The sequence below is a fragment of the Schizophyllum commune genome, assembly GCF_000143185.2.
Source record: "Schizophyllum commune H4-8 unplaced genomic scaffold SCHCOscaffold_3, whole genome shotgun sequence".
In the NCBI taxonomy this organism is placed as follows: domain Eukaryota; kingdom Fungi; phylum Basidiomycota; class Agaricomycetes; order Agaricales; family Schizophyllaceae; genus Schizophyllum; species Schizophyllum commune.
The window spans coordinates 1,644,749-1,662,193 of NW_026089540.1; the positions used below are offsets into that span (position 1 = coordinate 1,644,749).

Below are 17,445 nucleotides of genomic sequence, written 5' to 3' on the forward strand. Positions count from 1 at the left end.
AAGAGATGCCATAGATAGAGACGCAGATAGAGCAGCGCCGCACACGCTTCCAATCCCTAGTACGGCGGCGGAAATAGATGGCCAGAGGCAAAGGCATACCATCGCGTACAGCACGACATCGTTCTGTTCAGTCGGTCGTGCTAGAAGTCATAAGCAGTAACGGCCAGAGAGGTCATGATGAGACCAAGCAGGCTGCAAAAGCCCTGAACAGTGAACCAGGAAGCGATTCGGTTTGAAAACCGGCATCCCCGCGATCCCACGGTCACATGCACAGTCAGAAGTCGAACATTGATCGCTTCCGGCCGGAAGCCCGCTCATTTAAGTACCTCGCGAAGCTGCATACAGAGCGGCTCAAAGTCTTTTATCATCTATTTCTACTTACTGAAATAGCTACGAGAATTACTGCACTGCACACGAAGGCGGCTCTGCCGAAATAGCTGTCAAAAATTCGAGCTTTCCGGAAGCCCAGCACCGCTGCCATCCAGCGCGTACGCCGACGCAGCGCCCAGCACACGCCTCAAAGGGCGCGCGCCGGCGGTGTGCATATGAGTGCGGATCGGAGATCGAGGATAAGTTCGCAACTCGCTTTCGACGAGCACGATCAACACCGCAGGTACTTTTGTACGAGCGGGCCCCATTGCTCAGGGACGCAATGCTCCCTGAGCAGTCTCATTGCGCACAGCCAAAAGGCCAGCACGCACTGAGCCGGTCGGTGCCCTAGGCCTTAGGGCTCGACCGGAGGTCTCCATGAATCCGCACCGCGTCAGGGGGACGCATGCACTGCAACACGACGAGCTCAGGGCCACGTCGTGGTTAGAAGAAAAGAGATGAAGACGAAAATCCAGGCTTATGAAGAAGCGCGGCCTTCGCCGGGTCGGAGTGCGAATAGGTTGAGGGCAAGCTGGACCTCAGGTGCATGCTGTTCCAGAAGCTGCGCGCCTCGTCAGCTGGGCTCAGGCTTTATTGAAGTGGAAATGACGCACCTTATGGCCGGGGTGCTAGAATACTTTGGGTGCTCAAGGAGTCTTCCAAATCCTGGTACACACAGAAGCAGTCGACGACAACGAAGACTTGAAGCAATTCACGCAACGAGGAACACCACCATGCCACATATGTTCAAGAGCGAGCGAGTACATGGCATACTACTCAAGAGCGCGAAAGCAGAACCGCTTCGGAGGGTTACAAAAATTCGAGCTATTCGGAAGCCCAGTACCGCGAACGTGACCGCCTGCCCTCCTGCATAGGCAATATCTCCCTTCGCAGCACGCCACCTCCACCATTCCGCGTAGGTGCGTATGCGGCAAAAGTGCGTCTGCGTCTTCCACCGCAGCCGCACCTACGCGTAACAGCTTTTGCCGCATACGCACCTGCGCGAAATAGCTTCAGAGTGACCACTGCACCGATAGCCTGCGGCTCTCGACGCGGCCGACCAGCGGATTGTGTTCCTCTCCTCGGAAGACAGCGTCAGTTCGACGCCGGCGCTTTCGCGCCAGCGTGGTGCGCCTACATGGACTGTGCACACTGCATGAAATGCCTGCGCACGGGACAAGCCCGCCTAGGGGCGCCTCCCACACAAGCGGGGGTCCGTGATCCACGCTGCGTCCAGAGACAGGACGCGCGCACTCCACGACGGGGGACGTCGTGGTTGGGGGAAAGAAGATGGGCAGCCGAATAGCGCTTTTTATATGGCAGACGGAGTTCGAAGTCGGGGCTTCAAATGGTATTTGCGCGGCCTAGTATCCTCGAGGTTGTGCACCTTTCCTACGATCAGTGGAAAACGGTCACATGGATTGAGAGCAAACAAAGAACATTGCTAAGTCGAGGTGCACAAATGAAGTCAAGAGGGGGAAGTGAAGTATGTAGGCGGATGCCATATCCTGGATCTCGAGAGAGTGCTCGAAGGGGTTCCAAAAATTCGAGCTGTTCGGCAGCCCAGGACCGCGGACACGAAAGCAAGTTCATTACCAAGACAAAGGGAGCGTCTTCGCCATCGACCACCTCGAGCCATGCGGGCCAGTCGCACGCACACCTTGCGGTGTGCGTGCGACTGGACATGTCTTTCAGAGTAGCCTCGGCGCCAACGGTCTGCGAAGCGCAGCCTTGCGGATCGCCGGCGACGCCAAAAGTCCAGTGAAAGCGCTGCCAGTCCGACAACGACGCATGCTGTTCGGCGCACCGTTGTGCTGCGCGTAACGGGGACCGAGCTGATTCCCTCGCTAGAGTGGACCCTCAGAGTCCCGCGTTGCGCCCATGAAGGGGGGGCGCGCATTCCACAACGCGTGAAGGGCGTCGTGGGTTGGGAGGCGGCCGAGCTGGAAATTTATAGTGCGGCTGGCGGAGCTCAAAGTCGGGGTTGCAATTGGTGTTTGCGCGGACGGGCGGAGGTGCGGAAGCGAGCTACAGAGCGATGCCACTGCTAGAAGCAGGGGATTCGCTAACGGATATGTGGCAAGAGGTCCACCAGACTGAGCCGGAATAGAGGGCGAGCCCAGATAGCCGGCCTTTCGTCAGAACTTCGAGCGCTGAGCCGTGCGCAATATTTGCTGCCTGCGTACACGATCGACGGGAAAAGCGAACATGATGGTTGAGGACAAGGGAAGGTCGGCGCCTCGGACCGATATGCGGACCACGTTAGCACACGTTCGCCATTGTTCTCGCGCTTGCTTCCCGCCGCCACCGTCCTGACTTCAAGACGTAGTACTCCCTCAGAATAGCGCCTCCACTATGCCCGTCGGCATTGAAGCATGGTTCCTCCAGATACCTCCAATCACCCGATGCTGGGTCGCTTTAGCAGTCGTGACCAGCATCGCCGTGGTACGTCCCTACGCGCTCGACTCTGACTATCCGTGCTCATGAACCTACGCAGCAATCACAGATGGTCACTCCCTTGTCGCTATACTTTAGTCCGCGCAGTGCTTTTGTGAACGGGCAGGTGCGTGGCCACACACCTCGTCTTGGAGGCCTGGCTGACTGACCTGTTGTACAGTTATGGCGAGCTGTCACGAATTTCTTCTACTTTGGCTCGTTATCCTTGGACTTTGTGTTCCATTTGTTCTTCTTGTGCGTACAGCCGTACCCTTCAGAGCCATGTATAATTGCTAAGACCATTCCAGCATGCGCTATAGCCGCATGCTCGAGGAATCATCCTTTGCAAATCGTAAAGCAGACTACTTCTGGCTCCTCCTCTGCTCCTCCGTCATGCTTCTCGTATGTCTTCCCTCCAATTCCCTTTCCCCACCTCACGACTCACTTCCTCCGCTTCCTCCAGGCCCTCTCCCCCCTCTTCAACCTCCCCTTCCTCTCCGCCTCACTCGCCTTCGTGCCCATCTACGTTTGGTCCCGCCGACACCCCCTCCTCCCCATCTCGCTCTTCGGGCTCGTCACAATAACCGCGCCCTACCTCCCCGTCGCCCTCATCGCGATCTCGTGGCTCCTCAACGGCTCGTTCAAGGCCGTCATCGGGGACTTCGTCGGCTGCGCGGTCGGCCATGTCGCGTGGTTCTTGCGGGATGTGTGGGCGAGGGAGATGGTGGGCGGAAGTACGGTTCTGACAGTTGCGCCGGAGGCTTTGTGAGCGTTCATAACTGATGCGGAGGGTTATTGAAGGCTGACGAGGTTGACAGAAAACGTCTATTCGGCGACGCGTTCTGAGGGTACGGACCGGGGGATGTACTAACACTGTACTAGTATAATATGGATGCTGTCGATTGCTTCCCTGTCCTTGTTTGCTTTGGGTCGATGCCCTTCTTGACTTGCTTCGCGTGCCATTGATCTCACAACGTCTCTCGGAACGAGTTCCCAGCAAGCTATTGCTTCGCATTGAGTGAGCTACAGTACGTATTCGTACATTGTGGGTTGGGTAGGCTGGATACAAGTAGCGGTAACAGATGTGAACAACACGAATCCCAGATAGAAATAGAGATAAAGATAGGTAACCAAGTGCCTTCGAACAGGCATTATCGGATGCAGGTCGACCGGAGTCGGAAAAAGGGTAGAGTAAGGTGAAGGTATGGTCCGTGAGATGAGCATGAGAATACAGTCAGTGAGTAGATGGGGGATACAGTCAGTGATGAGATGAGGATGATGCATAGGGATACAGGCTTCCGGTGAGTGAGACACTCGATGAGTAGATGAGGATACAGCCGTCCATTGCTGAACAAGTCGAGAGTGGTTGGATTGCGCGCGCGGCCTACGACATCGCCCCCCGCGACAAACAGCTCGTCAAAAATCCTGAGTTCTTCCTTGGTGACGTGCGTGTCGGGCTGCGGGACAGAGCCGCCGAAGGTAAGGTCGAGGCCACCGATCTTCGAGAAGTCCAGGTCGAACTGCGAGAAGTCGATGTATGGGTCGTTCGGGAGGTCGAAGAGGGGGTCGTTGGAGGACTCGACGAAGGGCCCGTTATAGGACTCGACGAAGGGCCCGTTATAGGTATCGAGGAAGGGATCATTCGACGAGGTAAAGGACACGTCGAGCATCGACCCCCGCGAGAAATCGATCATCGGCTCTGGTGATGACTTCGTCTGCGCGACGTCGAGGGAGGACTGCTGCTGCGCTAGGTCGAGGGCCTGCTGCTGCGCTGGGTTGAGGGCCTGCTGCTGCGCTTGCTCGAGAGCCGCGGGCGTGGTAGGGGTTGCGGGGAACCCATAGTCCTCAGGAGACGAGGCGACGGCGTCGAAGGTGAGGTTCTCGGGGGGAGAGGAGATGTTGTAGGGGGAGAGCTCCTGGTTGTTGTATGGAGAGGACTCCTGGGCGTTGTACAGCGAGGAATCCTCGGCATAGTACCAAGAGGCATTGACCTCGAGCTCGGCAGCAGCGGAGAACGCGTCGGCCTGCGCAGCAGGGAGCACGTTGTAGGCAATCGGCTGGTCGTTGCGGCCCGCAGAGAACGAGAAGCCTGCGAACTGGATGTCCGAGGCGCGGAGCTGCGGGATAGTGGGGTCTTCCGCAATGTAAAGGGAGCTCGACTCGGACGCAGAGGCGAGACAAGAGCCCGATGACGACGCCTGGCTCGAAGAGGAAACCTGGTTGAAGCTCAAAGTGGACGCGTAGATCGTATTCGGCGCATCAGGCGCGTAGTTGGTGTTGTAGTACGCAGCGGGCGGGTATACGGGTGCTTGCTGTGTGTACGACGGCGCAAACGCGTCGTAAGTAGGCGGTGGCACAGGCGGATAGATCTCGGAGGTCGCGGGTGGGGAGTACGAGGTCGCAGGCGGGTTGTACGGGGTCGCGGGCGCGTTGTAGTACCGGTTCTGCTGGCGTTGTGAGGGATGCACCTCGTAGTACACATCCTTCTGCTGGATGGGCTGCGCCTCGTAGGTGGGGGAGAGGGGACGCGGAGACTCTGCCGCGAAGTTCTCGGACGGGGTCGCCTTCTTCGTTGCCTTCGCCTTGTTGACGGCCTGCTTGGTGTACGGCGTGTAACGCTTCGTCGACCGCGTCGCACGGCTGCCTCCGCGGACCGAGTCGCGCTGCACCTTTTGCGGCGCCTGCGGTTGCTCCCAATCGTCGTCCTCGTCGTTGGTGCTCTTCACAGCGGTCCTGCCGTGTTTCTTCTTGTGGCGCGACAAGCCGGCAGGGTCCGCGAAGGCATCGCCACATGTCTTACAAACCTTCGGCTTCGTGCGAAGACTGCAAGGATTGTCAGTATCGTGGGTCACGGAAGACGGTACAGTAAAAGGATGCAGAGCCCAGGAGAGAGGTATAAAGAACTACACCACGATGAACGTTGTGGCAGAGCAGGGCAGACGGCCCGACGGTCCGATGAAAGGTGACTCACTGTATCGCGCAGATGTGCGTCTCCACCGTGATTTTCTGTGGTGCCCGGTAGGGGCAGAAAGGGCATGCAAACGGACTGTGACTGACATCAGAACATGGCAGAGCCTTACGAGGTAGCAGAAACGCACCGAGTCCTGACAACATTAGACCAGATCTCCTGATTGAGGTGTGCAGTGCGCAAGTGGCTCTTTTGCGCGCGCTTCGTCTCCACGAGCTTGCCGCAGACCTGGCAGCGAGCATTGACAAATTGGGGGATCTCTTCCTCATGGTCATATACCTGCACATAATCCTCATGAGTGGCGCGCCCTTGACCCAATAAGGAAATAACACCACCACCCACCATACGGGTCGACATCAGAGGCATAGTAGGCGTTCTGCGGGTCCGGCGGGCGGGATAGATGCTGGAAGGTTAGTTGGGGGCGGTGGATGTGCAGAAACCGCCCCCGCCCGCCCCCCTTTATAGCTTTCTGGCGCGGACGTCCTCGATTGCTCCTCGATTGCTTCGATTGCTCTTCCCTCAAGAAAGGAAATTTTGACTGTTTGGCCATGTTAGCCAGAGCTCGAGTGGCTCAGTGGCGAGCCAAAGATTCGAGTGGCACGCGCGCATGAGGCCGCCGTTCGCCCCGAAAATCAACTTGTGGGCGGTTGACGGTGCGATGCTTGGTTTTGTGGTGCTACTTGGGTAGGGTGAGTCCCGTGTGCAGAGGAATGCGAGTTCGGTGGTCCCTTCCAAAGAGAGTAATTTTGCTAGGGGGCGGCGGTGCTCTCGTTGCTAGGCAACAACTTTTTTACCCAAAAGAGCGAGACATGCCGGGATGCCGGCGTTTATGTCGAGGCTGACGCACCATTCATGCCCGGGCCTCGTGTACCAGGCATGGCCTGAGCGCCAAACAGCTGCTGTGAGGTGGAGGGCGCCCACAGAGGCCCATAGGCGCCTTCAGTGGAACGCGCTGGTGAGTCAACCAGAAGGCAAGAGGCAGAACGTGTGGCGTGACACTGAGACCAACTTCATTCTCACGAGTGATGGCTCTGCGCGGTCACTGTGGATCTCGAACAAATAAGACTGGCCAGCGCTAGCCGACCACAGTATTGTGGCAAGGTCTCTTTTCTCAGTGGCAGTTCATCTTCCCAGTTGATAGGCATCTATCCCAGTGACTTCGTTCTACTTACGCCTCGTCTCAGCCGAACCGTGAACAGAGTAGCGACTTCGAGCCTCCAGCCTTCCATTATCGTTACCCATAAGCTACCATAGTTTATGTACATGCCCGGTACTTGCTACATTAGAACGATTGTTGTGAATTGCAATTGATACCTCGTCCTTGACTTGAACTATGCTATGCAGCGCGGGCATGGGCCTCCCGCGGTCTCCTCATCTACTGACACCTCTACTCCGCCACGATGCCACGGTAACGTCACGGCGCCACGGTAACACACGTCCTGCAACGTGCGAGCGTCAGCTCAGGAGTCGATCGCGCTGAGCGTTCGGACGAACCTGCCGCCTTACGACGCCTGACCGCCGCTCGAGCCCTTCCACCACTTGCCGATCTTCGCTGCGCTGTAGCGCGCGCTCTTGACCAGGCCAGAGCTTAAGATGCCCTTCATCGTCTGGATAGTTGCAGGACCCTTGACGATGGACGAGGTTTCTGTTGGAGGATTAGCCGTTTGCCAGGCAGAGTGAGGCCCTAGGACACTTACGTTGGCGAATAACCTCTGGCAATCGCTCGTCCCCAGCCATGCGAACCCACGCAGCGCTGTCGCTAAAGTCGTTGATGTCAAGAGTGCTCGAGTAATGACCCTTGACACCAGCGAGGAGGTGCGACGGGAGCTTGCGCAAGTGTGCCGCCCGCGCGTGTGCGGACGTGTCCTGCTTGATAGTCGACGAGAAGGATGGCCAGTGCACGCCAGGGAGGCCGACGACCAAACGATGGTACAGCTCCTTGAACTGCGGCGCCTGCTTCTTGACGATGTTCTGCACCTTTGAGCGGTTCTCAGCGGGCAGGACCATGCGCGGGTCGCCGTTGTAGCTGATCCCCGCGATGCGTTCGAACAGCTCAGCCTCGGTAAACTCCTCCGGCATGGTGAGCAGCGCGTGTCGGACAGCGGAGGTCAGATTGACCTGCTGCGTCAGGCGTACGCGCGCATCGTCCTTGATTATCCGCAAGGGCTTGTGCATACGGCCAGCAAGGTACAGCGTGCGCCAGTTCAGGAGGTCCGAACAGAGGTTGTCGACGGTGGTGACGCCGTACTTGATCGTCTGCGGCGCGCGTCAGCGTCACGCGACCCGGGGGGAGGATTCTGGTACGCACCACGCCGTTCATCGGCACGTACGCATTGAACCAGACGCCGGGGCTGATGTTCTGCACGCGCGACACGTAGTCCGAGCCCAGGACGCGCGCGGAGAGCGGGTAGTGGGAGGGGAACTGGTTCATGTTGATCGAGTGGAAGTGGTCGGCGTGCGTGACCGCGAAGAGGAAGTCGAGCATGGGCTTCTCGCCGTCGGGCGCCTCCACGGTGCGATAGCCATCCTGCTCGAATACGCCGGAGCCGTATGCGAAGGCGTAGCGGATGGGCGCGTTGAACTGGGCGACGATCGACTCGAGCAGCTCGCGCGTCGTGCTAGAGACGGGGAGAAACTGGTTGCGCCCGAAGTCTGGGGGAAGCGCACGCGGGTAGATTATCCGCTGGGATGATGTCTGCCGCGGCTGCGGGCCCAGCGAGGCCCGCGGCTTCGAGTTGTTTGGGGGCTTGGGCGGGATGTACGGCGGTAGTTCTGAGCTGCCGCCTGAGTGGGTGGTTTCCGTGGCGAGTGTGCGGGCGTGCAGGAGGAGAGGTAAGGAGCGGGCGCGGGGCTTGACGGCGGCGATGATGAGGCTCATTGGATAGTTTGAGATGACGGTTGGGGAGGAGGGGATTGGTGACAATTATGGGGTCCTTTCATCCGTGCCGACGCGCCACGTGCTGACGTCAAGTCCCGCCGGCTGCGCCGCTGCGGCAGGTCCACGGCTTGCAGCGGCTCACTAGGGTGAATGTAGACCTTACGAGGCGGATAATAGCAAGGAATACAAGGGCCTTGATGAGTCACTGACTTTGGCCAAACTGGCGCTAGCCGTGGTCCTCTCGATGATACAGCACGTGGCGCACGCAGTCTACAAAGCTATGCGCGGCAAGTTGAACCAACTTGACATGTCGCTCAGTATCTTCACAGACAAGGCGACATATATATGGTAGGCTAGATATAATCCGCCACGAGTAGCCCACCTTCCCTCAAGAGCGCATAGTACCTCCCCGAAGCGACATCGAAATCACGACGCACCCTCGATGCCACAAACTGAAAGCTCTGAACGAGCCTAACAGAAGTTCGGCACAGCACCTGCTCCTCCGCCGGTCCCGGCCGCGCCAAGTGGACGTTCATGTCCCGGTTATAATCCAGATTGCCTTGTTCCTCTGAATAAACCTCGCCGACATCGCACGCTGTCATCATGATGGTGCTGAATACGATGAAGTGCTCGTCCCCATCGGGCGCAGGTGGGACGTTGAGGTGCGCGAGAGATCGTTGGGTGCTCTCGAGGTCGCGGCGGAGCACATACGTGTGAAGAAGGCCTTCTTCGCCCGGCCGGAGCGTGTGCACCTGGAAGGACAAGAGTGCGCCTGGTAGCACACGGCGGGGGCAATGCACAAGCTGGTTCTGTCCAAGGCACATAGACATGCCTGGCCACAGGTCGATGCGTCCCACTGCATCGACAGGTATGTCGAAGATAGATATCCTCGCGCGGATACCAGGCTCTTGCGCGGATGGCGACGCGCTAAAGAGGCCGAAAGACTCCGTCAGATGCCCTGCTCCTTTCACAACAAGTCCTATTAGGAGCACACGATTCTCGTGTAATTGAACGCGCTGTATTGAGCTGAGTAGCCTGCGATGCGCATGGCCAAGCGGAGACTCACCACATCGGCCATGGTATCCCAAGAATGAGTCCACGAAACATGTCGATCGAGTGCAAAGTCCCATACAACGATGCCGCAGTCGTCAGCAACAGCTATGCGGTTACCGAAAAGCGAAATGTCACTGCGCGCGTGGTCGAGGCGAAGGGAAACAGAGGTAGAAGCAACGAGGCGGAAGCCCGTCTTCGCGCCTTCTAGTGCGACGTTGAACACCGAGATCTTCCAAGGTTCGGCAGCACACCTTGAGAGATACTTGTGAATACAAGTGATGTTTGTGGTGCTCGAAAGATACTTGCGATGTCTTTCCCCATGTGACGATCTGCAGGACGGTTCCGTCCTGCAAGAATTGATGGGCAGCCACGGGGTTGCGGCCTCGAAGATGGGTATCCCTACTACCAAACTCCCCTCGAGCGCTGTAAAGCAACGTGCCGATTCTCTCGAGACCATTGGGATGAGATTGGAGGCGATACAAAGTCATGTCCTCGTTTTTATTGGTGATCATGAAGTACGCTCCGCCTGGAAAGACGAAGATCAGATCGTGAATGCCGAATTGTGTAGCAAGATTAGGATAAACGGTCTCGTGCCGCGGGTTCAATCCAGGTGGTAGAGCGTCTCGCCCAGCCTGGAAGGGGCCCGACGCCGCTGCAAGAGCGCGAAAAGAGCGGCTCGGGGCTGTAGCAAAGCGCGCCAAGTCGGAGAGGCCCATCGCCGCGCGTTGAGTTGGAGTAAGAGGCATTCCGTGGTCGAAGGCCGTCCTCTGCGCAATGGAGAGCCAAACCCCGCGGTTACGCGACGCGGCGTGTAGCGCAGTGCATGTCTGTGAACGGTGTCAGAGACTTGTCAAGCGTACGAGCTGTTGGGCGTACCTTCCGCATCGCCAGCACATCGAAGGGACGTGACCAGCTGAGGATGACCTCTACAGCGTCGGGCGGCAAGTCGAGCAAGCGGAAGCGCTGTGCTTCCGACGAAGGCTCGCGAACGCTTTCTGTCTCGTGCATGCTGGAGTGCACGCTGAGGTCGCCGCGAGCTGAAGTTCTCGGTGCAGCGAAGGCAAGTGTGTAGGCGTTGGGCAAGGCACCAGACCGCAGTTCGCAGTGTCAGTTATAAAAGCTAGATAGGTCAGGAACCCCGAAGAACGGTGAGAGAGTCGTTTGACCACCTGGCTGAGGGTTGGAGTCAACGTTGGTAGTTGAAGACGCGTGCACACAACGTGGTGGATGACGGAATCGAATTTCGCGTTCACGTCCGTCTTCTCAGACAACGTGGATACCATGTAGCGGCCCGCGCACGATACGTGCCACTCGGTGTACTCACACATGCTGCTTCAATCTCCTCGGTATCATTTTCGTCTATGGAGTTGTCAGGTTACGCTTTCCCTCCCACAATCGCTATACAAAGTCTTTCCCGTGAGCTGTGGTAAGGCATCTGTTTTCTCCTTCGTGGGCATGCTCGACATGACCCGCAAATGGCCATCCCATCAATGCTAGATGTAGTCCGCGACGAGGAGCTCGCCGTCCGCGTAGAGGGCGCAGAACCTCCCCGAAGCGACATCGAACGAGTGACACAGCTTGCGCAGGTCATACCGCGCGCTCTGCACGAGCCTGACGGAAGACCGAAACAGCATCTGCCCCTCCGCGGGTTCCAGCCACGCCAAATGCACGGTCGTGCCCATGCCAGTGAGGACGCCGTGCTGCTCGAAACAGGCCTGTCCAATATCGCACGCCGTCATCATAACAGCACTGTAGTAGGAGAAGCTCTCGTCCAAGCTGGGCGAGGGGGGAACAATACAGTGCGCGGGAGACCGGCGCGTGCTCTCGAGGTCGTCGCGGAGGGTATAAGTGTGGAGGTGACCCTCCGCGCCGGGAAATTGTGTGTGCACCTGGAACGCAAAGAGCGCGCCTGGTATAGCACGGTCAGGACAGTGGAGAATCTGGTCCTGACCAAGACACATGGTCACACTCGGCCACAAGCGTATGCGATTGCGGCCTGCGGCATAGGCTGGAACTTCGAAGACGGCTACCTTCGCGCGCACGTTAGGCTTTTCCATTGGCGTACCACGTGTGTTGAAGGCCAAGATCAGAGCTTCTGGGTCCATGGGACAGCACATTAGAACTACACGATTCTCGTATATGAGAATGCGCTGTGTGTGGAGTTGAGTGGCCTGCGGGATGTGCTATCACGCACTCACCAAGTCTTTCACTACGTGGTCCTCCAAGCTTAGCTTATGCCCCCATGAGGTTCGACGGTCGAGTGCGAAGTCCCATACGAGGACATCGAAGTTGTCAGCAACTGCTATGCGGGTGCCAAAGAGCGCCAGGGCATTATGAGAAGTGAGACGCAAGGAAACACAGACGGAAGCGACGAGCCAAAACTCGGACTTCTCGCCATCGAGGGCGATTTTGAACACGGAAATCTTCCAGGGCTCACGGCGGGAGCTTCGAAGACATGAGCATGGCGACTCTCATCGAGCTCTGTGAGTTACATACGCTGTCTTCGTCAGAGTCACGATCTGCAAGACAGTTCCGTCCTGCAGAAATTGGTGGGCCGCTATGTTTCGTTGTCCGAGGCGACGTTCTCTCGGCCCTCGCACCCCTCGCGCACTGTAAGGTAACGTGCCGAGCTGCTCGGGACCAGCGGAATCGAGCCGGTAGAGAGTCATGTCTCCGTCTTTGTTGGTGATCATCAAATATGACCCGCCCGGGAAGATGAAGACCTCGTCGTCAGGAAAGAATTGTCCGGCCATATTTGGATACACGGTCTTCCTCCGTGGATGCAACTCGGGAATTGCGTTCCAGTCAGCGCGGAAAGGGCCTGACGCCGCGACGAGAGCGCGAAAGGAGCGTCCCGGGGCTGTGGCAAAGCGCTCCAGGTCGGAGGTGCCCATCACGGCTCGTTCAGTCGGAGTCAGGGGCAGGCCATGGAGGAAAGCCGTCCTCTGCGCGACAGAGAGCCACACCCAGCGGTTGCGCGACGCGGCGTGCAGCGTGGAGCATGTCTATGCCAAATGTCGTCAGAGTCGTGAACAAGCACGAGGTACATTGCTAGGGCATACCTTTCGCACCGCAAGGACATCCAAAGGGCGTGCCAAGCTCAGAATGACTTCCAGCACTTCTGGCGGTAAGTCGACCAAGCAGAAGTGGGGTGATTCCGACGAAAGTTTGTGAGCGCTTCCTTCATCACGCATCTTGAAGTGGAGGAGAGAAGTCGCCTGGAGATGGGTTGTACGATGCTAAAGAGCGGCAAGAAGGAATGGATCGAACGCCTAGCTGAGGTTCGGTCGGAGTCAACGTCGATACTTGAAGACGCGTGCAAACAACGTGGTGAAGACGGAACCGAATTTTTGACTTTGCTTCCGCCTTCCCTGAAGCGTGGAGCGCACGATGGACCCACAACACAAATACCACGCAGCGTTATTACCCAACGCGAGTGCCCGCCTGGACCCTGAGGGAAGCAGCGTGTCAGTGACTATTCAGTCTATTCGATAAATGGTGAGACATACAGCCTGGTCTTCGATGTCCCTAGCACCATCCTCGAAGTTGCAGCACGCCCAACTCTACATCACGCATCCATCGAAACCCCATAAACCAAACGTAGACATAAACACCGTGGATACTGTACATGAAGAGGATAGTACTACAACTACAAGGTGCCGCGCAGCGACAATGAATCAACGCCTCGTAGAGACGATGAAAAACGAACAAACACCCGAACACCGGGCACCGTCGCAGACGGCGGCTGTCGCTGGGACGTCGATGCCGTCGCAGACGGTACCACTGCTCGACGCGAGAGAAGTACAATGAAGTCTGATGCTCAGAACTTCATGTCGATCGTCGTCTTGCTCCCGGCAACTACAAGCAAATCAGCGAAGCTAACGCGAGCAAGAGGAACACGACGTACCAGGCAACGAGATAATCTTCTTCCAGTCGTGCATATCCTGAGCGCGGCGAGGATTGCGGCGGCGTACCAGCACGAATATGAGAAGGCCAATGGCCGACAGGCCTGCCAGAGCGCCAAGGACACCGCCTACAATTGCGCCAATGTTCACGCCTTTATCCTTGTCCGCAGCCCCGCTTTGAGAGAGCTTGCCTGCCGTAGAAGAGCCGTTGTCGCCAATGTTGTTGAAGGTCGCATTGTACAGCACAAAGTCGATGCCAAGCGCAGTGCCCGCGCCCGCGACGTTGGTCACGTTCACGGTAAGCGTGTGCGCGCCGGCGGAAAGACCATCGGCGTGGAATAGAAGCGTCTTCGGCGCGGCCTGGTTCGGAATAAGGGCAGGCGGGAGGGCAGAGGAGGTTGGCGCTTCGTCGTCAATCGCGTAGGAGACGGTGACGTTGTCCGCGCCCTCGCTGCCAGAAGGGGGCAGCGTACCGTAGACGGCAACAGAGTCCCCTAAGTGTGTAGATTAGTGACACGCGTTAGGCGAGAAGGTGAGCAAAGGCGCACCAGAGAAGGAGAAGGAGAGCGCGTCTCCGACGGTGTTGCTCCAGTGCGTCGTACCCGCGTAAGGACCGGTGGAGCGTCCCAGCACGAGATTGAATGGCGGCTCCGTGGACCACTCGCCGGTGTAGGAGAGCGCCTCGTCGGCGTCATCCGTGATGATCGTGCGCCCCTCCAGAGCGGTCGACTGGCCGGCGAGGACAGCGATATAGTCAAGGGCGGGGTGCACGGAGGTCGCGCTTGAAGAGAAGACGAGGGTGTGCTCGCCGTCGTCGAGGTCCGCGAATTCGAAGCCCGCGTCGGTCAACGAAGCCTGCGCGGCCGCGCCGTCGATCGTCGCAGAGTAGTCGGGGGAATCAGACGAGCTGGGGGCGGAGACCGTTACGCCGACACCTGCAGGTCGCCTAGTCAGCGCGAGTCCACAGTTCACTGCGCAGCACACGCACCACTAAACGTGAGCTGGAACCAGCCATCGCCACACGACTCGTCCGAGATCGAGGTCCAGGTGTTGTTGAAGTACGAGCCCAGCACGGTCTGGTGCGTTACCGGGCAGAGGTACGCGATATCCGCGCTCTGGTCGTCGAGCAGATACTGCATGGCGGTCGGCTTCAAGGAAGGATAGAATAGAAGACTGGGTGGGAAGGCGAGAACGAAGACCGGGGTGCCAAGAGGGGGCAGATGACGAAAACGAGGGAACGTCCTAGAAAAGAATGGCGGGGCGCGGGAAGGAAGCGCGCGGCGGGTTCGATAACCTCAAAGGAGTGGATGGGAGCAAAAGGGAGGCCAGTGTCAGTGACAGCGAGACCAAAGGGCTAGTAGCGCCATCGCCGATCGCCAAGGGCGTGACGGGGACAAGGTTTGCTGTCATGATCGTGGCAACGGGCTCGGCTGCGAACAGCGACCGGGCTGGGCTTGACGGCGTTGAACCAAGGTCAGACTACATTGTTCACCAACAGGTTCCATCAGAGCAATCACGCTATGGGAGTGTTAGATTGAGAACAAGGATGGAGAATACAGCAGAGCGCACAACAGCTTCCGGCCCGCGCAGGACCGCTGCTACGAGTTCGAGGCAGAGCACGAAGACTGTTGACACTAGATGCGTTGGGCGCAAATACAAGGCCGATGGGTCTACAGCGATGGATAAGTATGTTTGGAATGAGGTGCGTACCCTTCCCGCCTCTGACAGGATGGTAAATGAATCAGTGAAGGCTGCGTTGGCGACTCATCCCATGCTGTTTCTAAACCGGAAAGTGGACGGCTATATTGAGGCCATTTCCGCTCGAAGGATGTACAGCCCATACTCTATGCATCCTTCCGAACATGGAAACAGACAACTAGACACTGACTTGAGCTTTGCTGGGTTTTGCATAGAGACAACGCGCCCGAGTACGCCTGTTGGAGTATACCACGAGAAAGGATCGGAGCGGCCAAGGAAGAAGTCGGTGGGTCTATCGTCTTTGCCCATGGTGGCAGCAGGCAAGAAAAGGAAGCAAGGAAGCGAGTAGGGACGCGAAACCTGTCATGCACGTGGCTTGCTAGTGAGTAGCAGTAAAGTGGTCGTGAATTTGTTGAAAGGTCCTACCTCACAGAAAGCGCCAGGAAAAGCAAGAGACTCCGGAGAGCAACTTCAAGCGATAGCACTACGAACCTTGCAGACGACGAAGAAACCAGGTTCACAAGGCAAGGACAGGCAATCAAGTGTATGTGCAATTGAACGCGTTCAGTAAGGGAATATTAGCATTATGTAGGGTGTACAAATGCATCAGGAGGGGAAAGTAGTCGAAAGCAGTAGTAGCGAATGACGGTATGATACAGTGGCAGGGTAGATTTCATTGAAATTCTAGAGGGACCATCTGCAAAGCGCGTCAGCTACCCATTCTTGAGACATATGTAAGAAGCTACTCACGTCGCTTAGAGCGCGAGGACCTGAACAAGGGCCGTCACGTTAAGCTGGAGGATGATCGGGGTGATGTCGCCGATGAGGCCGACAACAACACCGAGCAGACCACCGACGAGGCCGAGGACACCATCAACGAGGCCGAAGACGGTCTTCAGGAGCTCAGCGACGATGCCGGCGATGTCCTGGAGGAGCTTGGAGATGGTGTCGGCCGGGGCGTTGTTGAGGACGTTGAGGACACCGCCGAGAGCAGTGAAGACGAGCTAGGATGACAATCAGCATTCGGAAGGGTGAAAGCGAGGGGGAGGAAGCTAACCTTGAGGAGGTCAGCGACGGTCTTGCCAACGGCGCTGACGTCGGTGACATCGCCAAGCAGGCCGGAGGTGTCGAGGCCAGTGAGGCCCTTGACGTCGGAGAGGAGCTTGCCAAGGACGGACTTGACATCGTTGAGAAGGTCAGACACGGCCTGCTCAGTCGCGTTCGCGGGCTGGAGGAACACTGGAGCACGAATTAGCCTCGAAAGAAACTATTTCAGGAATGATCACATACGGAGAGCCTGAGCGGTCTCGGTCAAGTCAACGACAGCCTGGTCGACGAGGGCGATGAGGGTCTGCTGGCCGCGAACCTCAACATCGGCGTCCACGGCCGCCTCGAGATCGAGGATGTCGCGGCCAACCTTGGCGTCGACGTCCGCGTCCGCATCCAGGTCGAGGAGGTCACGGAGCTCGACATCGGCATCGACATCGGCCTTGGCATCAACGAGCGCGCGCACGGAAGGCGCAGCAGCCGCAGCCGAGCTGGTCGCCGCGACGACGGAGCTGGAGACAGCAGCCGCCTGGGTCGAGGCGATAGCAGACGCGGACGAGGAGACGCCCGAGGCAGCGGCGACGGCCGAGGAGGTCGCGCCAGAGGCAGCGGCAGCCGCGTTAGGCGCAGCAGCAAAGCCCGGCAGGGGGATGGGGCCCGCAGAGACGTACGAGGCGAGGGCAACGGTGGCCGCGAAGGAGATCTTCTTGAACGAGAACATGGTCGGTATCGGTAATGAGTGCGGGGGTAAGAGAGTGTCGGTCAAGTCGGGTGACTTGGGTGGTGTGGGTGGGTTGGGAGAGGGAGAAGTAGCTGAGGAGCTGAGGAATCAAAGGTCGAAGTTCGCTGGGTTTTTATAGATGTTCGCAGCCAGTCGGGTAAGGCGGCGGTAACATCACGCGCAGCGCGCATGCTGGGGGAGAGGTGGTGGAGCATCAGAGCCTCGCGCGAGCGCCGGCGGGATGGAATTCAGGGTCTGAGGGATCTTGTTGGTCCCGCCTCAAGGCGGATATTTTGGCCGAAGGGGGAAAAGAAGCAGGCAAAGATGTTGATGTTGATGGCGTGTTCTCACGACGCCTGTTCGCGACTGC

At 58.0% G+C, this 17,445-nt stretch overlaps 9 protein-coding genes across 9 annotated transcripts; 2 read left to right on the forward strand and 7 right to left on the reverse strand.

Moving 5' to 3' along the window:
* Positions 1-1,782: 1,782 nt before the first annotated feature.
* SCHCODRAFT_02615022 (uncharacterized protein) lies at positions 1,783-2,042 on the reverse strand. The gene has a single exon (XM_050344694.1). It carries the CDS (start codon positions 2,006-2,008, stop codon positions 1,838-1,840), a length of 171 nt encoding a protein of 56 aa, XP_050201656.1. The 5' UTR covers positions 2,009-2,042; the 3' UTR covers positions 1,783-1,837.
* A 605-nt stretch (positions 2,043-2,647) lies between these two features.
* On the forward strand, positions 2,648-3,765 carry SCHCODRAFT_02192579 (Der1-like protein). The gene is made up of 5 exons (XM_003033767.2): positions 2,648-2,814; positions 2,867-2,932; positions 2,987-3,060; positions 3,114-3,207; positions 3,269-3,765. Exons 1-5 carry the CDS (start codon positions 2,725-2,727, stop codon positions 3,572-3,574), a joined length of 630 nt encoding a protein of 209 aa, XP_003033813.1. The 5' UTR covers positions 2,648-2,724; the 3' UTR covers positions 3,575-3,765.
* On the reverse strand, positions 3,501-6,635 carry SCHCODRAFT_02532488 (uncharacterized protein). The gene is made up of 4 exons (XM_003034345.2): positions 6,116-6,635; positions 5,904-6,052; positions 5,777-5,851; positions 3,501-5,628 (listed from the first exon to the last, which is right to left on the reverse strand). The coding sequence occupies exons 1-4, from the start codon at positions 6,137-6,139 to the stop codon at positions 3,957-3,959; spliced, it is 1,920 nt and encodes a 639-aa protein (XP_003034391.2). The 5' UTR covers positions 6,140-6,635; the 3' UTR covers positions 3,501-3,956.
* A 338-nt stretch (positions 6,636-6,973) lies between these two features.
* On the reverse strand, positions 6,974-8,820 carry SCHCODRAFT_02615029 (Mmp37-domain-containing protein). Its single transcript, XM_003034346.2, has 4 exons — positions 8,082-8,820; positions 7,471-8,029; positions 7,268-7,418; positions 6,974-7,212 (listed from the first exon to the last, which is right to left on the reverse strand). The coding sequence occupies exons 1-3, from the start codon at positions 8,649-8,651 to the stop codon at positions 7,276-7,278; spliced, it is 1,272 nt and encodes a 423-aa protein (XP_003034392.1). The 5' UTR covers positions 8,652-8,820; the 3' UTR covers positions 6,974-7,212; positions 7,268-7,275.
* Positions 8,821-8,840: 20 nt separating this feature from the next.
* SCHCODRAFT_02569101 (uncharacterized protein) lies at positions 8,841-10,916 on the reverse strand. Its single transcript, XM_050343819.1, has 4 exons — positions 10,581-10,916; positions 10,011-10,531; positions 9,718-9,955; positions 8,841-9,667 (listed from the first exon to the last, which is right to left on the reverse strand). Exons 1-4 carry the CDS (start codon positions 10,710-10,712, stop codon positions 9,005-9,007), a joined length of 1,554 nt encoding a protein of 517 aa, XP_050201657.1. The 5' UTR covers positions 10,713-10,916; the 3' UTR covers positions 8,841-9,004.
* Positions 10,917-11,035: 119 nt separating this feature from the next.
* SCHCODRAFT_02685463 (uncharacterized protein) lies at positions 11,036-12,971 on the reverse strand. Its single transcript, XM_003034348.3, has 5 exons — positions 12,767-12,971; positions 12,316-12,709; positions 12,201-12,261; positions 11,903-12,149; positions 11,036-11,854 (listed from the first exon to the last, which is right to left on the reverse strand). The coding sequence occupies exons 1-5, from the start codon at positions 12,896-12,898 to the stop codon at positions 11,198-11,200; spliced, it is 1,491 nt and encodes a 496-aa protein (XP_003034394.1). The 5' UTR covers positions 12,899-12,971; the 3' UTR covers positions 11,036-11,197.
* A 318-nt stretch (positions 12,972-13,289) lies between these two features.
* SCHCODRAFT_02615035 (uncharacterized protein) lies at positions 13,290-15,133 on the reverse strand. Its single transcript, XM_003034349.3, has 4 exons — positions 14,598-15,133; positions 14,158-14,544; positions 13,612-14,103; positions 13,290-13,562 (listed from the first exon to the last, which is right to left on the reverse strand). Exons 1-4 carry the CDS (start codon positions 14,746-14,748, stop codon positions 13,525-13,527), a joined length of 1,068 nt encoding a protein of 355 aa, XP_003034395.1. The 5' UTR covers positions 14,749-15,133; the 3' UTR covers positions 13,290-13,524.
* On the forward strand, positions 14,610-15,736 carry SCHCODRAFT_02192650 (uncharacterized protein). Its single transcript, XM_050342028.1, has one exon. It carries the CDS (start codon positions 14,862-14,864, stop codon positions 15,654-15,656), a length of 795 nt encoding a protein of 264 aa, XP_050201658.1. The 5' UTR covers positions 14,610-14,861; the 3' UTR covers positions 15,657-15,736.
* A 1-nt stretch (position 15,737) lies between these two features.
* Positions 15,738-17,356, reverse strand: SCHCODRAFT_02192656 (uncharacterized protein). The gene is made up of 4 exons (XM_003034350.2): positions 16,598-17,356; positions 16,365-16,546; positions 16,058-16,311; positions 15,738-16,004 (listed from the first exon to the last, which is right to left on the reverse strand). Exons 1-3 carry the CDS (start codon positions 17,073-17,075, stop codon positions 16,063-16,065), a joined length of 909 nt encoding a protein of 302 aa, XP_003034396.1. The 5' UTR covers positions 17,076-17,356; the 3' UTR covers positions 15,738-16,004; positions 16,058-16,062.
* Between the last annotated feature and the right edge of the window lie 89 nt (positions 17,357-17,445).

What these genes read in the sequence shown, in the direction of transcription:
- SCHCODRAFT_02192656 (XM_003034350.2), bottom strand. Translation starts at nt 17,075, where the DNA reads ATGTTCTCGTTCAAGAAGATCTCCTTCGCGGCCACCGTTGCCCTCGCC. An exon ending in CGAGACCGCTCAGGCTCTCC is followed by an intron (nt 16,547 to 16,597) that starts GTATGTGATCAT and finishes TTCGTGCTCCAG; the next exon opens with TGTTCCTCCAGCCCGCGAAC. An exon ending in CCGTCGCTGACCTCCTCAAG is followed by an intron (nt 16,312 to 16,364) that starts GTTAGCTTCCTC and finishes TTGTCATCCTAG; the next exon opens with CTCGTCTTCACTGCTCTCGG.
- SCHCODRAFT_02615022 (XM_050344694.1), bottom strand. Translation starts at nt 2,008, where the DNA reads ATGGCTCGAGGTGGTCGATGGCGAAGACGCTCCCTTTGTCTTGGTAAT.
- SCHCODRAFT_02532488 (XM_003034345.2), bottom strand. Translation starts at nt 6,139, where the DNA reads ATGCCTCTGATGTCGACCCGTATG. An exon ending in CTCTGATGTCGACCCGTATG is followed by an intron (nt 6,053 to 6,115) that starts GTGGGTGGTGGT and finishes GATTATGTGCAG; the next exon opens with GTATATGACCATGAGGAAGA. An exon ending in TCTAATGTTGTCAGGACTCG is followed by an intron (nt 5,852 to 5,903) that starts GTGCGTTTCTGC and finishes TGTCAGTCACAG; the next exon opens with TCCGTTTGCATGCCCTTTCT.
- SCHCODRAFT_02615029 (XM_003034346.2), bottom strand. Translation starts at nt 8,651, where the DNA reads ATGAGCCTCATCATCGCCGCCGTCAAGCCCCGCGCCCGCTCCTTACCT. An exon ending in ACGTGCCGATGAACGGCGTG is followed by an intron (nt 8,030 to 8,081) that starts GTGCGTACCAGA and finishes CGCGCGCCGCAG; the next exon opens with ACGATCAAGTACGGCGTCAC. An exon ending in GCCAGAGGTTATTCGCCAAC is followed by an intron (nt 7,419 to 7,470) that starts GTAAGTGTCCTA and finishes ATCCTCCAACAG; the next exon opens with AAACCTCGTCCATCGTCAAG.
- SCHCODRAFT_02685463 (XM_003034348.3), bottom strand. Translation starts at nt 12,898, where the DNA reads ATGCGTGATGAAGGAAGCGCTCACAAACTTTCGTCGGAATCACCCCAC. An exon ending in ATGTCCTTGCGGTGCGAAAG is followed by an intron (nt 12,710 to 12,766) that starts GTATGCCCTAGC and finishes CATTTGGCATAG; the next exon opens with ACATGCTCCACGCTGCACGC. An exon ending in GTGACTCTGACGAAGACAGC is followed by an intron (nt 12,150 to 12,200) that starts GTATGTAACTCA and finishes ATGTCTTCGAAG; the next exon opens with CTCCCGCCGTGAGCCCTGGA.
- SCHCODRAFT_02192650 (XM_050342028.1), top strand. Translation starts at nt 14,862, where the DNA reads ATGGCGGGGCGCGGGAAGGAAGCGCGCGGCGGGTTCGATAACCTCAAA.
- SCHCODRAFT_02615035 (XM_003034349.3), bottom strand. Translation starts at nt 14,748, where the DNA reads ATGCAGTATCTGCTCGACGACCAGAGCGCGGATATCGCGTACCTCTGC. An exon ending in GTTCCAGCTCACGTTTAGTG is followed by an intron (nt 14,545 to 14,597) that starts GTGCGTGTGCTG and finishes GGCGACCTGCAG; the next exon opens with GTGTCGGCGTAACGGTCTCC. An exon ending in GAAGATTATCTCGTTGCCTG is followed by an intron (nt 13,563 to 13,611) that starts GTACGTCGTGTT and finishes ATTTGCTTGTAG; the next exon opens with TTGCCGGGAGCAAGACGACG.
- SCHCODRAFT_02569101 (XM_050343819.1), bottom strand. Translation starts at nt 10,712, where the DNA reads ATGCACGAGACAGAAAGCGTTCGCGAGCCTTCGTCGGAAGCACAGCGC. An exon ending in ATGTGCTGGCGATGCGGAAG is followed by an intron (nt 10,532 to 10,580) that starts GTACGCCCAACA and finishes CACCGTTCACAG; the next exon opens with ACATGCACTGCGCTACACGC. An exon ending in GTCACATGGGGAAAGACATC is followed by an intron (nt 9,956 to 10,010) that starts GCAAGTATCTTT and finishes GTATCTCTCAAG; the next exon opens with GTGTGCTGCCGAACCTTGGA.
- SCHCODRAFT_02192579 (XM_003033767.2), top strand. Translation starts at nt 2,725, where the DNA reads ATGCCCGTCGGCATTGAAGCATGGTTCCTCCAGATACCTCCAATCACC. An exon ending in TCGTGACCAGCATCGCCGTG is followed by an intron (nt 2,815 to 2,866) that starts GTACGTCCCTAC and finishes GAACCTACGCAG; the next exon opens with CAATCACAGATGGTCACTCC. An exon ending in GTGTTCCATTTGTTCTTCTT is followed by an intron (nt 3,061 to 3,113) that starts GTGCGTACAGCC and finishes AGACCATTCCAG; the next exon opens with CATGCGCTATAGCCGCATGC.